This window comes from Vipera ursinii (assembly GCF_947247035.1).
Source record: "Vipera ursinii genome assembly, chromosome: 1".
In the NCBI taxonomy this organism is placed as follows: domain Eukaryota; kingdom Metazoa; phylum Chordata; class Lepidosauria; order Squamata; family Viperidae; genus Vipera; species Vipera ursinii.
In genome coordinates, this window is record NC_139512.1 from 308,876,830 (window position 1) to 308,892,008 (window position 15,179).

Consider the following 15,179-nt stretch of genomic DNA (forward strand, 5'->3'; position numbering starts at 1 on the left):
TGTAAATCGCTTAGAGAGGGCTGTAAAGCACTACGAAGCAGTATATACTGTAAGTCTAAGTACTATTGCTATTGTTATAAATAGGAATTACCTCCCCCTCCGGCAACAACAATTAATAAGTCATTTGATGGGCTCAAAGTACCACCTTAGGAGAAAGAACCCATATCATTCCCTGCTTCCTTACTCTGGTGGGTTGGTAGCTATGACTGGGAAAAGACGGCCCTTTAAATATCCTGATTCCAAGCCATGAAGGGCTTTAAAATTAATAACCAGAACCTTGAATTGGCAGCCAATGCAGCTCTGGCAGGAGAAATGACACATGTGCACATCTAGTCTGCAGAAAACCATGTGGGCTGCTGCCTTTCATACTATATCTGTTTTGTGTCAAGCTGCACATTACACCATGACTGACCTTCGTCAATTGTTCTGCATCAATCTGCAACCAAAGTAATCCGATTGACTTTCTTGTTCCCATAGAAGTTTCATCTGCTATTCTGTTATTCTGTTCAGACTAATTGGTTACTATCTCCAATGATTGTTCACATTTTCATATTTCATGTCATACATTTTGATGGGTCTGGGATCAAAACATGTCTCCTTGCATGTCAGAAGTTCACAGATATCTCATCCTGTACTGATAAGTAACCTGACCCAGCATCTTCATGTAGATGTTAGGGGGGGAGAGAAGGAGAGGGAGGGAGGGAGGGAGGGAGACAGAGAGAGGGGGGGGAGAGAGAGATGACCATATGAGAACAACTGCTGAGTCAGCCTCTCCTTCCCCCACCATACTGACTAGAATTGTCTGCTTAGGAAGGAATGGAGCCACTGCAACTTCATACTCCCCATGTCCCCATGAGTTCAGAGATAGTTTATAAAGATGCCAAGATTGATGTATTGAAGGCAGATGAAGGCTTACTTCTGACATCCAGACTCAGGCGTCATTTGTTCACCAGGGCAATGTGTTTTCATTCCATAATCATAGCTAACCCTGGCTACAAGGAATTGGGTTAATTTCATCTTTAGCAGCAATCTCACTACTTTTTCAAGAACTTTCCCTACTTCAGTTCATTAGCTATTAGGCAGTTTAAAAGTTATCATAAATTAAATAAATAAATAAACTCTAGAAAGGTTCCATCTTACACCTAGGAGCAATACAGAAAACAGCTCTCTTGCATGTGGCCCCAAAATCAGTCTTTTGATATTTAAGAAGTATCTATAACAGTACTTTTCCTGGAAACACTGGTTCTTGGATTGGACAGTGTTGAGACAGGTGGTGCCACAGATTTTTCTACTTAAAAATTTAAGTTTTCTGTTTCTCCAGTTTCAGGCTGGTATTAAATTCAACAGAGAAAGCCCATTAGATTTTATTAGTCTGGACATAATGACCCTTGCTAGAATTTGATTCATCATCCTATTGTAACTTTTCTTCATCAGCTCCCTTGTTGTACAGTAAGATCTCCTTAAATTCAACAGATTACTTTCCTGTTGTTTTAATTGTTATAATTTAATCCTAAATATGGTAAATTCAGTCTATCTCTCCATCCTTACCATTTTAATATATTTGATAGTATCTTAGATATTTGTGTTGTGTTCATATTTCATGTTTCTCATATGAAATATTTTAAATAGTACTGTGGGAATATTTAATTTTAACCAAGGAAATATATAGATGTTAAATATAGTTTTTTTGTTTTCATCTTTGATAAATCAATACATTAAGAAAACAATTTTAGAGGACTGCATTGGAAAATTTTAATTATTCATATCTTTCATTTGGGAATGAACTCTAGAGGACAGGATAACTACTATTGTTTTGGCTTACATACAAACTTCATTCAGGGGAAATTAGTGTAACTAAACAAGAGGGATTTTTGTAGCTTAGAAGTCTCTTTTGTGTAAATATACACATGCTTCCACGGATTCAGTCTTGTACTAGTGCCAAAAAATATTGGTACAGTAGCTTGCTCACTGGAGCACAAAACAAAGGATGTTTCTGTAAGGATAGAGATTATCCACTAGAATCATGACACTGTTACTACTAAAATTGTTGTTGTCCCTGTGTCTGTGGTAGTGTTGTTTAGTCCCTGTGTCTGTGGTAGTGTGTGTGAAAAAGTGTGTGTGTGTGTGCATGCACACACACAGAGAGTGCTCAGAAACCATTTGAGAATATGATCAGCAATATGAATCGCTGATTTTTTTAAAATGTACTTTGACATCCTAGCGAGCAATAATAATTTTAAATGCGAAAACTGATCCAAATGCCTTGAAACATCCTCTTAGCTCTAAACGAGATTAACTAAATTTATGCTGCAATGGTAAATATTACGTTCAATCATTATGTCAGAATTGTTTGTAATACATATATAGAATACTTTACTTGGAGCTGGATGGAACTCTTAATATTTGGTTAGTGGTCTGTGGCATTTGTACTTGGAGTATGCACAGCTTTTCTTGGGATTGCATGGCAACCAGGTGATTAGAAAAATATGTGTTTAAATTAAGAAAACAGTAAAGAGGCAGCAACAAGATGCAACACATATCATTGTCCTGTCACCATCTCTGTTGTAGAGGAAAAATACTAGATGTTCAGAGTGGCAACAGCTTTATACAGTTATATCATGATTAATGAGTGAATAATTCAATATTCAGTTTAGTGTGAATTATAAATTGATACCAAGTCATGTTTAATGCAACACAAAATTCAGTTAATTGCACAGTTGAGGCTAGTACATGTTCAACTGCAGTTGAGATTTTAGATGCTGCTAATCTTCACGGGTCTAAAATGGAGTAAAGGAAGATTCCATCAGAGGAAAATAGTATAAGCTCAGAAATGAAGAAGCTCATTATTACATCAGAGAAAAAAATGATATAATTCAAGTCATGAATATGGTCATAGTATCACTAAAATACGATGAGATGTTGGAAGGCCTGAATCTGCAGTAGACAATATTATAAAATATGCAGGGGAAATAAAAGAAAAAGGTAAAGTTGCACCAGATCTTTATGGTTGGCAAACATGTACAAGTATTGCAAAGATATAAATTGAGCATCTTTTAACTGTAAGGCTTGAGGACTGCACTCAGTATTTCATTAATGTACATATGAACATTTGTGGTTAAACATTTTCATTGCCTATATCAATCAAGGTAATAGCAATTACCACACTTCCATAGAAATCACTTTGAATAGTACAAATTCAAATAATGCAACCATTTTGTGGGATTATCACCCTAATTGAGATATAGCTGGACTTATCACTCCAAATCAGTCTCCTACAGAAGGAAGGCCCATTCACTGAAGATTTAGGATCATAATCTACAATTCAGATAGATGTTTTTTGACTTCACAGTCTAGAGCACAGAGACAGTTATATATATTTTATAGTGAGTATCATAGTGGTTGTTAATAGTTTCTCATTTGTCTTCTTCCATTTAAGCATTTGTCACAACAGACCCTTGTACCAATGCGAACCTTATTTTGAGAAGATACCTCTCTGTGCAAAATAAACAGATTAGGCTGCTTTAGGACTTCGTCCTCTCTGAAAAGGTTCCATAGTTATAGAAGAAAGTTTCATGAGTGAAATTTTGTTCAACAGAATCTAAGGCCAAAATTAAACCATGTAAAAACATGTTGTTTTTTCCCCTATATATAATTTTCCCTCTTGAATGAGGGAGACATAGTGATTGATTTAGAAGACAGTTTGTAGTGGTTTTTCCTTGTTTATTAAAGCTCCCTAAAATACCAAGAGTGCTCCTCTTTCACAGTTAGCAGTCTCAGTTTTGTTCTGATTCAAGGGATCATACTCATATGCTCAAGGCTTTTGGCCAGCTATACTTGCTTATGACCTAACAGGTCAACAGAAATAAAGTCTACATAATGAAATGAAATGGAAAGGAAGAGACTGCATAGCTGGATATATACAGAGAAAAATAAGTTGAAAATAAAAGGAAAATATCCTCTTTTACCTGCTTATAAACTTGTTGATGCTATAAAGAATAAGGCCCTATGTATTCCTTAATATTTATGTTAGAATATGGCTTCAGTTTTGACAGAAGCTCTGTAGAAAAGCTACAGAGAAGACTTCAAATCATTTACAGAGCTCTAGTTTACAAAACTGCAAAAGCTTTATGACTTTCTAGTTCTGCTTAGAGGCTAAAATAAATGGGTCAGTTCTCTTATGCCACATGCTTGTCATGTTAATATCATCAATAAGAGGTTTATAGGAAAAAAGATAAATAAGCACTTGCTTGAGGGATAGGTCAATAAGTACTTAAAATAGTCTCATATTCTTGTAAGAATAGTTGGGAAGATTACTCTTTTATGAAAGTAAGGACATCAATTAATAGAAGTTTGTGATTGTCAAAGCAACCAGTCCCTAAACCTTGAGTACAAATCTTTACTTGAACTGGAACAGAACTTGATATAAAGAGCAATATAGTTTTGCTTTTTATATATCATAAAAGCAATATGAATTATCTGATGCTGTGTAGAATTAAAAAAACTTAGCACAATTATATCTCTAGACGACAGGTTTCTTTGGTTGAGGCTGAACTTTGGGTGGTTTGAAAAATGCTGAAAGCTTTAGGCTAGGGGGTCTTCAAACTTGGCCCTTTTATGACTTGTGGACTTCAGCTCCTAGAATTTCTCAGCCAGGCCAACTGAGGACCCCTTCTTTAGGCTATTGTGCTTTTGTAAATATCTCACCGACCTACAATGTGAAGGTAGAATAGAGAGGCTTGTTGCATTTGCCAGCTTCTTGTTCGATTTTTAGACTTTCCCATATATTTGCATGTCTTGTGATGCATTCATAACATGTCCTGGGACTGCAGGATTATTCTGATATGAAATGATTTTTGAGAGACAGTTCACAAAGACAGAACTATTTTATACTGTTTATTGTTGAAAAGAACAACCAGCAATGTTCTTGACTCAAAAAAAGATTGGACAATTCTAATATTCTCTTCAATAGAGTTATTATGTTTCTTGAATTGAAAGGTTTTGATTATGTTTATAAGAAAGTTTTATAAGTTTATTGTTGTTCAGTGGGGAAAATAGCTGTCCCTTTCTATTCTGTGCTAGAAAAACTAAAGTGCTTTGATATTTAAATAGTGGAATGAAAGCTTCTTTAATACAGGAGAATGTGTTCAGCATAGTGGGGACATCAAAATTGCAAGGGAGAGAGAAATTGAGACATCCCCTTGGTTAAGTAGAAATGCTTTTAGGACTGTGACCATCACAGACCAACATATCTGGTCTAATATCTGGTCTAATCATCCAGAAGGATGATTCTATAAGTAACTCTGCAAATGTTTTGTTTTATTATGTTTGTGCAGTAAGGGCTAATCACATTTTCTTACCATTTCAGTACAGTCACAGTAGTTTTCTCCATGTTAATAATGAAATAGCTTTTGTGCCAATTCTATAACTAGTTCTTCTGGCTTGCAAGCACTTGTTCTTTGATAGAAATGAAACAGCTACTTAATCAGATCTTGGGCATCTGCCCTAGAAACGTGAAATGGCTGCAAGAAATTCAAGCAGCCTGATTAATTAAACTTTGCTTTAAATGACTCCTATGGGAATTGACTGAAACAGGTGGCTTAACAGAAAAAAGTGTTAGTGGCTTAATAGAAAAAGTGTTAAAGACTTTTCATACATCATAAAAATAACTTCCACGCTAAGTGTGAGAAAAATTGAAAAGTAGTGGATCATGCAGAGCTTTAGCCAATCATTATCATTCCTTCTAAAATAATAGGAACTGACATCAGAAAGATACAGCCAAAGTCCATGAGGATGAGATTAAAAAACTAACAAACAAACAAAAAGTTTTGTGGGTAATCACTCACTATCCCAAGAGACTGAAAACAATATTGTTGCACATAATTTACCAATCTAGGTATATCAAGAATAGTTTGAAATCATATCCAAGTTACAGCTAAATCTTTATGACTGAATGACTACTTTTTAGTGGAAAATGTCATTTCTAAAAAAAAACAAGAAGAAAAATAAAAATAATACAATGCCTACAATACAATACATATATTTTTATCTGTATTATCCTATTATCATGATGCAATAAGTATAGTTAGGAGAAGAAACAAAACACTTTTTGAGTAGAGAGGAAAGATTAGAGCTTTCTGCAGCACTGTTAGGGAAGCAGAATGGATTGCTTTGTTGCACAACTACATGGCACAATGCCAGAAGCACCACCTTTTTCTTCACAACCATAGTTCAGTGTGAATGCTTAGAAAATGGCGACCACTTCCAAAATCACACCACATGGCCACATGAGAAAGCAAACTATTCTCCTTCCCTAAAGTGGACCATGCAGCACAGCAGAAAGCTTCAGAGATCCAGTAGGGTGTGGGGAGGAAGCCCAGGCCCAATGGGGATAGGTGGGAGGGGAAAGACCCAGGTGGACCTTGTGATGGTGGGAAAAAGCCTGGAAAGATATATATATACCAAATATCTGGACAAACCTGTTTGTTATCTTTTCCAACATAAAAAATACTCATAATTGAATGGCATGCTTTGCAGGTGAACAGCTTGCCACCTAGATCAATTAAAAATGACCCATTGCAAGTTGCAATGGTTACCAAATGGTTTCTGGGTGCAATTCAAGGTACTGTTTATCATTTAAAAAGCCTTTCATAGATTTCAGGGCCTGATTATTCATGGGATTGCCTTTCCTCAATTCTCTCTGTCTCTTCTATAAGATCTGATAGGCTGTCTACACTCTAAATCCTGTTGATTAAACTTTGCCATTGCATAGAATCTCATAGGCATATCATCTGGAACACCATTTCCCCCCAGGTCGTGGCCTTTGAAATATCATTTCCTCATTAGAAAATCCCCTTTAGAAAATCTTTTCAAACAGGCCAGAGATGGTTTGTGGTCCCACTTAATTGATGATGGGGGCTGGAATTTTCTTGTTTGTGTGTTTTTCCCTACATACAGATATTTGTGTATTTGTTGTAGGTTCTTCAGATCTTTTAAACTGTGTATGCTATCCTGAATCTTTTTAGTTTTATTTTTAATATTTAATGTTAATTAGCTTATCTTCATAAACCTAATAAAGTATTATGATTATTATGTTTTTTTATAATTATTATGATTAAAGTACAGTCGTGACAAATCACATTAGGCTATGTGGAGTTCTTGATCCTCTTGGAGCTTGGTTGTTTGCATCATGACTATAACATCATTAGTGTCATGGATTTTAAAGTGGCATATTATACAGCATATAAACAGGTGATAAACCCCATACTCTCATGCACTGATGTTACCTAATTGGACAATAAAATGTGTGTAAGTAAACAATCAAGCTAAGAAAGCATTAAGAACTCCACAGTTCAACCCTGAACTATTGGAACATCAGGTCATGGTTCATATACAATATGAGATCTTATGATAAACATTTATGAATGTTGGATTCATAGTTGCTTGTATAAACTCTGAAAGTGAATTTGTCTTTTCAAATAGCATGATGTTGTTAGAACTATTTTTAAAACCTTGTAGAATTCTTAATGTTTCATACTAAACCATTTCTTATTGTTTTAGGTTTCCTGGGAATCTCCTTCCATTTTAAATGGAGAAATATTGAGCTATGAGATTCACATGCCAGATCCTCGAATCACTATAAGTAACAATTTGACAACTTCAATGAGCCACATAGTAACCAACCTGATCCCTTTCACAAATTACTCTGTCATCATAGAAGCTTGTGTTGGAGGTGAAAGTTACATTGGAGGGTGCACCAAGAGTCTACCTACGTATATGGTTACACTTCCAACATTTCCCCAAAATATTAGTTCTGTGACTGTGACCCCAATTAATGAATCAGTAATTACTGTGTATTGGCAACCACCATCTAAACCCAATGGACATCACATAAGGTAATGCAAAGAACAATATAGCAGACTTTACCAAAACTTAATTTTGTATAAAAATGTTCTTTAATCAAAACAAATTAGACTACCTGGAACTGCCTGAAATTATTAGGACTCAACATAAACTCAGAATGAATTGGGACAATTCAAATTAGTTTTTGGTTCATTTGACAGGATATACTTTTCCCATATGTCCTTTCCCAAATTGAAATCAGTCACAAAATTCTCCTTCTACCATGCATTCCAGGGTCTCTTTCAAGTACCAAAAAGAACTTTAACTGTATTCTTGATTGACAGGTCTGCCCTCAAATGAGAATGACCCTTATAATCAGACAACCATCAGTTATGCCAGTCAAAATATCTGGGGAGAGGAGGGGACATAGAAATTGATAGGGCACTCTTAATTTAAGCATTTATTTCCTGCTTTCCATCTTCCATTCAAAGATAAGAAGTTTATGGCTTCTTATCTACCTGATTGGTTTAAGAACTTTATTTGCTTTTATGGAAATATGAGTGACTTAATCTCTTATATTTATCCCTGCCCTCAATCCCTGACTGCATTCAGAAAGGATGCAACCTTTCCTTTTGCAGAAAAACTCATCAACTGATCTGCCTGAAATTTGCCACAGATACTCCTTGCTAGAAGATCCATTTTCACTGCATATTCTACCTCCAAAAGTTATATTTAATAGCATTATATTTACCTAATTTTAATAAAACTTTGCACCCATTATTATTAAATTTAGCACATTTCATTTCTTAAAAGTACCTACCTTTCTTAAAGATTCTGGTGAAAATTGTAAAAATCCTATAGGCATTTAACACAAATTTTAAAGGTGTGTAACTCAACCCCTCCTTCCCCCCTTCCCTACTTTATGAAATTTAGGTCACTTTTTAAAACTTCCTTTTGAAATTCATACTGTCTTTATAAAAAAAATAGAGCTATATACTATTTTTCCATTATAAATAATGGGAAAATATACTCTGTTTTCATCCAATTTATGCTTCAGAGTAAAAAAAAATAGGATTTTTCAGATTGAATCAAAATTGCCTCTATTTCTGAAGCCAGGAACCATCCTTAATATGGGTTGGACAATTCTACTATCAATCTAAAATTATCCAGATGCAAGAGGGAGTTCTTAATTGGTTTTGCTTAATACATAACCAGCAAATTACTAAAGACTAATTATTAGGCATTCCTTCTGGGCTCTCCTCTAAAATCAGATGATACTATAGATGGATTTACTGTACATTGGTGAGAAGATTAATATAATGTTAACTTGCACTGATAAATTTTCTCTTGATGATCCCTTAGTATGGCATAGGGATTAAGAAGTTGGATTATAAATAAAAAGATCTTGATTCATATTCTTTTTTAGTTATTGAAGCTCAATTTTAGCCAGGCATTCATTCCCAACCCTACATTCCTCCCAGACTACAAGGATAAAATAGGATAAAAGATAAAGGGATCTCATGTAAGGTACTTTGAGCACATGGAGGGAAGCCAGTTTGTAACACTGTCAAACAAATAATGAACTGGAATAACTATTTTGGCAGAAGGGGATGCCAGAAGAAATTAATAGAGCTCCCACTCTATAGAGACTGTTTCTTCATCAAATTCCTTATGCTTAACCTTACTTGGCCAAATAAAACTATTCTATTCTATTCTATTCTATTCTATTCTATTCTATTCTATTCTATTCTATTCTATTCTATTCTATTCTATTCTATTCTATTCTATTCTATTCTATTCTATTCTATTCTTTGAATGGGTATATTAAAAATGTGATGATTAATTGATAAATTGAAAATACTGAAGAGTTTTTATGCGAGAGAGACAGCAGGATATTTGACTGGTATTACATTTTTTATTTACTTTATCTGATTATCTGAGGAATTAAAGATTGCTTAGAAAAAGAAACAAATACTGTATAAAATATTTTACAATTTGAAAGTACGGTTTTCTTTTCTTCTGTTCATCCCAACCAAAACACTTTAAACCCCAAATATATGTATATACCAGTTAATCTAAGGTGAATAATATGTACAGCTATAACAAAAGTATATTTTTGTGAATTTATATCCATGCCTCAGTATGCATAAAAATGTCAAAAGGGTAAGATGCAAATGAACTCAAGGAATTAAAAGTACAGTAATGTTGCAACTCTCAGATTGTGATGCTCCTCAGAATGTAACTCTTCTAAGGAATCTTCACTTGATAAATTTGGTGAAGTGTTCTGAAGGCTGTCATTAAAAATATATCTTAGGACATTGTTTTAACTAAAATATATATTCAAAGTATCTAAAAGTTGTGGTTGTTCACATGGCAGCTACTCTGTGTTCAAAATGGGTCTTAAAATATCTTGGGAGCAAAGGTCATGATGATGTATTGTTCCTCCCAGGAACCTTAAATCCATTTTTTTAAAAGTTGCCTAGGAGTGTCCATCTTTTCTCTAACCTAGGGATGGCCCTTTATCACTGGTGGACTTCAACTCCCAGAATTCCTGAGCCAGCATAGTTCCCCACCCCTGCTCTAAGCAGTGTCTCTTGTTGGTCCCAAAGTCATAAGTAGCCAAATGGCTTGACAGCTGGAATTTCTAGTCACTTGAAGCAAATTTCTTTTCTTTTCTTCCTTTCTTTTCTTTTTAAAAGGAGAGAAATTTCATGGGGAAAAAGTCTCTTGTCTCAAAAATACTTTTTCAAAAGTAAGGGTTTTTTAAACTCAAGTATAAAATATGGAAATGTTAAGGAGATTAACATTTGGTCTGCTGTTAGAGCAGACCTAATTATGAACTGATGCAAATCATTCAGTTTTGGATTAGACTGATCCTTCCATCTCAAAGCAGACTGAGTTCTAAAATTAATTAATTATGTTATTTGATTAAATCAGAAATCTACAGGAAATGCTACATTTTATTTTCCATTCCTAATAATTTTATGTTTTTCTGGGACCATTGAATGTGTTGAGACCTCATTGGTTTTCTTTCTTTTCATATAAATATACATAGACACACATCTGTAATTTTTTAGCTTTTCAGGTCTGTTAAAGCCACTTCCTTGTTCATAGGAAGTGTCATTTTTGTTCAGAAGTGTCATTTCACTTCTGAACAATAGTCATCCAAAGAAAAATGGGATGCAGGGCAAAGAGAATTCTGAAACATTTACAAATAAAATTGAGGAAAAGCAGTTTTTTTTAAAGTAACTGTTATAAAGACTGATTATCATAATATCCTGACCTAGTTATCATTTCACAAATTTCAAGGTTAAATCTTCATTATTAAGCCAAATCAAATCAGTGTAGTTACACAGCAGATGCAGTTGATGCTAGGAAGAGAACTTGTTAAATTTTCATATAGTTTCTCTTTCTTTTTCTATATAAAGCAAGTCTGCCTGTTCAGACGCCTGTCAAATTATTCTAAAAAGGTATGGAAACATTTCATCAAACACTCAGATATTTTTTCCTTAATAAAAGAACTGCTAAAAAACCCTCATCCATTCTGAAACTAATTACACAAGTTATGGAAAGTGTCAAATTCTAAAATATTTTAAAAAAAACAGGATTACAGCTGTAAAAAGAAAATAACGTGTGACTTTTAAAAGCAACCTTTTTTTGTCATAACATTAGTTAAGATAATCCCACCATTCTGCTTGTCTTTTGTGTTAGATATGAGCTCCTGAGACGTAAAATCCAGCAGCCACTTGCATCAAATCCCCCTGAAGATTTAAATCTCTGGGACAATATTTACTCAGGAACTCAGTGGTTTTATGAAGATAAGGGTCTTAGCAGGTAAGATTACTAAAACTATAAAAACAAATGCTGGCATTTTGTATAGCCCATATTTAATAGTTCAAAGCGTTTCTTGCATCTCCGTGTTGCAAACATGTTAATTATGTAATGAAATATTTTCTGTCATCTCTTTTGGCATGAGCCCTTATTAACACATTTTTGTTTGGTTTGGTTACCCACGCTTCTCCTCTGTGCAATTTTGTTTTGCTTTGTCTAAAAAAAAATTCTCAGAAAAGTAAAATGTGAACTGCTGGAATATTGAGTGAGTGATTTTATTTGATTCATTAAAGTACACAGCATCTAGCATCCTTCCAATTCTATTCTATTGCTACGGTAGCTTGTTAATGGGCTTGAAAAATATTTATGGAGAAGATTTGCAGTATAGATCTGTGATGTGTTGACCTAGGAAACCTTGGACTCTTTTAACTGAGGCATTTTTTTATGAGGACATTTTTGTTTAAGTAAAGTAAACACTAGGGCTTTATTGTCCTTGTTTCTTTACTAACCTTCTTCCACTTGCCTATCTTTGTCCTATTCTAAGGTATCCCATTCTATAACAAATCATCAACCCCAGGCCATCTTTATATCCTTCTGGTCTGGTCCTATTATGCATAACCCAAAAATCCTCATTTAGTCAATAATCTGTAAAGTTTCTTTCGCTCCTCAGAGCCATAGTATTGGAGTCTTTATTTATGCTGGGCATGCTCAAATCTGTTGGCTGGGTTCATGTATTTTACTAAACAACTGCTTGTTTAATCATTGTTCATTGGATAAATCACATTTCCAACCCTTAAAAAATGATTTACTCATTATAAAAAATGGTTTCACATATTACTAAGCCAAAATCAAATTACTTTGTGGCAATGTGTAAAAACAGTAATTGTCCATTCTGTGTTCCTTGACTGAATTCTATAAATGTTGTTGAATCTAAGCTTTTGGTAAAAAAGATTTTCCAACAAAAAAAAACACAGTGGCTTGGATAACTGTCTCTTCCTTTCCTGGCACCATATCTCTGACCTGTCCCTCACAGAGAAGTTCATAATAAGCTAGCTTCATTATGGTTTGTTGACAAAAGAAGAAATATTGTTCTGAACTTTTCTTGATCTTATGAATTTCTTGTAATTGCCTTGTCTGAATATTGTTCTATGTATTTCCTTGAAGGCATGGAATTTTTGAAAACCAGAGTTCAGGATACTTTTTGAAGTATCTGGAGTTGGGAATAAATTAATTTTATGAATCAGGATTTAACTTTGAAGTAAGTGGGAACTAGAGCCTTCAACTAGAGTTTTTTAAGAGGTTAAAAATACATTCTGGAAATAATGAGAGCTAGGTAGACTACAAAGAAAATAAAGATAAAAGAACAAAAGTTAAATTACATAATAAATTAAGCCTGCTTTTTTAAAAAAAATGGGGTTGGAGTTACCATAATTATCTTAGGACATTATCAAATTTTGTTTTTGAATTGAAAAGAAACATTCAGCAGAGCTACTATTTGAGTCAAATATTCACCAATTTTTGAGTCAAACAGTAGCTCTACTGAATGTTTCTTCTAATCTAACTTTTGGTTAGAATCTGAAGTAAATTCAATACTTAAACTGATTACTTCTAATGGTTTTTCCTTTTTTAATGATATAAATCATATCCTTTAGGAATACAACATATACCTATAAGCTGATAGTACATAATGAAGTAGGTTATACGTCCAGTGAAGAAGTGGTTGTTACAACATTAGCAGGATTTTCAGAGAAAGGCACTAATCTTGCTGCAAAGCCTCTTAACCATACAACTATAGAAGTGAAATGGACCACTCCAAGTAAGTGTTCTTCTTAATTATATCCATCATCTAACATTAAATAACTGGCTTTCAGTTAGATACAAAGGATGTTGTTTCTCTTTGCTTAATGGCTGACCCCTCAATGTCTGATTTTTTTTAAAGAAAAAGCTTTGCAAACTAGCATGATGTGGAAATTCTATTAGAGGCACTGCATCGATAAAGCCAAGCTATGAAACCAGAAAGAACCCCAATTTATGAATATTGCTGCATGGAAAAGCATGATCCCATGCAGAACCAAAGATGAAATATATCCATCATCAGAGGGCTTCTGACTTCAAAGCTATTTAATTTTGCTAGTATTGACCCTGAATCAGGGGTACCTAAACCTTTTGCCATCACACCTCACTTTAGTGTAACCTTCCCTAAAAATCCAAACATCAAAATGAACACAAATCTACAAAGAAAAATTTGGAAAGGAGGATTTATTGTAACAATTTATCTAAAAGGTTCTGCACATCTGCCCTGGATTCCATCTGCACCTCCCCCAAATTTTTCTGTACTCTGTCTGCACTTTACAGTTTGGGAAGCCCTGCCCTAGATCTATTCATCCTCATCCAGACCCTAACAGTTTTGTAGCAGTGGTACAGAATTTTGACTACATATCTTGTCTGACCTGGGGTTGAAATATATCAATAATGATCATACCTAACTTTATGTCAGCAGGAAACCTCATCCAAGTATCACCCTTTCTTTCTCCCAGTCTTGCTGCTGGTCAAGAGTGATCAATATAAACTCAGTTTCATAGCCAAGTCTACACTCAGACGCAAAAATGTCCAAATAATTTATTTTCTCTAGGGCAATCTGTAGCTACATTGGCTGGCCTTTTGAGGCTGCAGCTGTTGTTCTGAATTATCCACATATCTGCCATGTTGTCCTGCCTTCATTGCCATTTTGTTTTGCAAGTTCCTGGCTTCTTATCAGGAACTAGGTTTCTTAATAGCATCTGGGTTTCAAAGAGGCCAGCATTGGGTTTGTGCCACTTGATAATACCATGGACTTTATGCCAAGACTTCTGGGCTGTTGTAAATTTGTCAGTGCCAGGACAGCAGTCAGTTTTCTTAAACTTGGGATACAATCAGGAGTTTGGGTGATATCCTTTGTGGTGGCCTGTCACCGAGTACATCTCTTGTTACAACTAGGTGCTCTTCCACCTAATTCATCAGCTCTTTCTGATATTTGGTCTTTTTTCATACCTTCGTTCTGATTATATGAACTTTTCCCAAAAGAGTTAAGGACAGGTTCATTAAAGGGATAAGGGGGAGTAAGGGAGCATAGTAGTTGCCACTCATTCTTCCTTCCACAGCTAGTATTAGGAACTTTCACAGCAATTGATTTCTCTTATCATTGTTCCTCTTGTTGTGATCATAATATATTGAAGAGGGGAAACCATATATTAGAGAAAACTTCACTCTTCCTTGGGGAAATTGAACCATGTGTACAATATGTGGTACAATCTACAGTATTAAGATTATAAGAAGAATTTATTTTAGCAAATGGGAAGCTCACAAAAAGAACAATAGCAATGTCTACCCACCAGCAAAAAAATATTTACTGTCTTCAATCCTGGGATAATCTGTAGCCATGCTTACAATTTGCCATTGATTCTCAGTCTCAAGAATTGATCAAATCTTCATTTAAAGAAATTCAAGTTTCTGGTCAAGAGTGTACCTGG

At 34.6% G+C, this 15,179-nt stretch overlaps 1 protein-coding gene across 1 annotated transcript in view; it reads left to right on the forward strand.

Moving 5' to 3' along the window:
- The window catches only part of USH2A (usherin), a gene marked incomplete at both ends in the record, with an annotated part of 509,528 nt that overhangs the window by 330,943 nt on the left and 163,406 nt on the right, over window positions 1–15,179 (forward strand). The window contains 3 exons of the mRNA XM_083377756.1: window positions 7,558–7,892; window positions 11,551–11,673; window positions 13,323–13,486. Of these exons, the coding sequence (XP_083233882.1) occupies window positions 7,558–7,892; window positions 11,551–11,673; window positions 13,323–13,486 (622 nt within the window). The remainder of the gene's footprint in view (window positions 1–7,557; window positions 7,893–11,550; window positions 11,674–13,322; window positions 13,487–15,179) is intronic.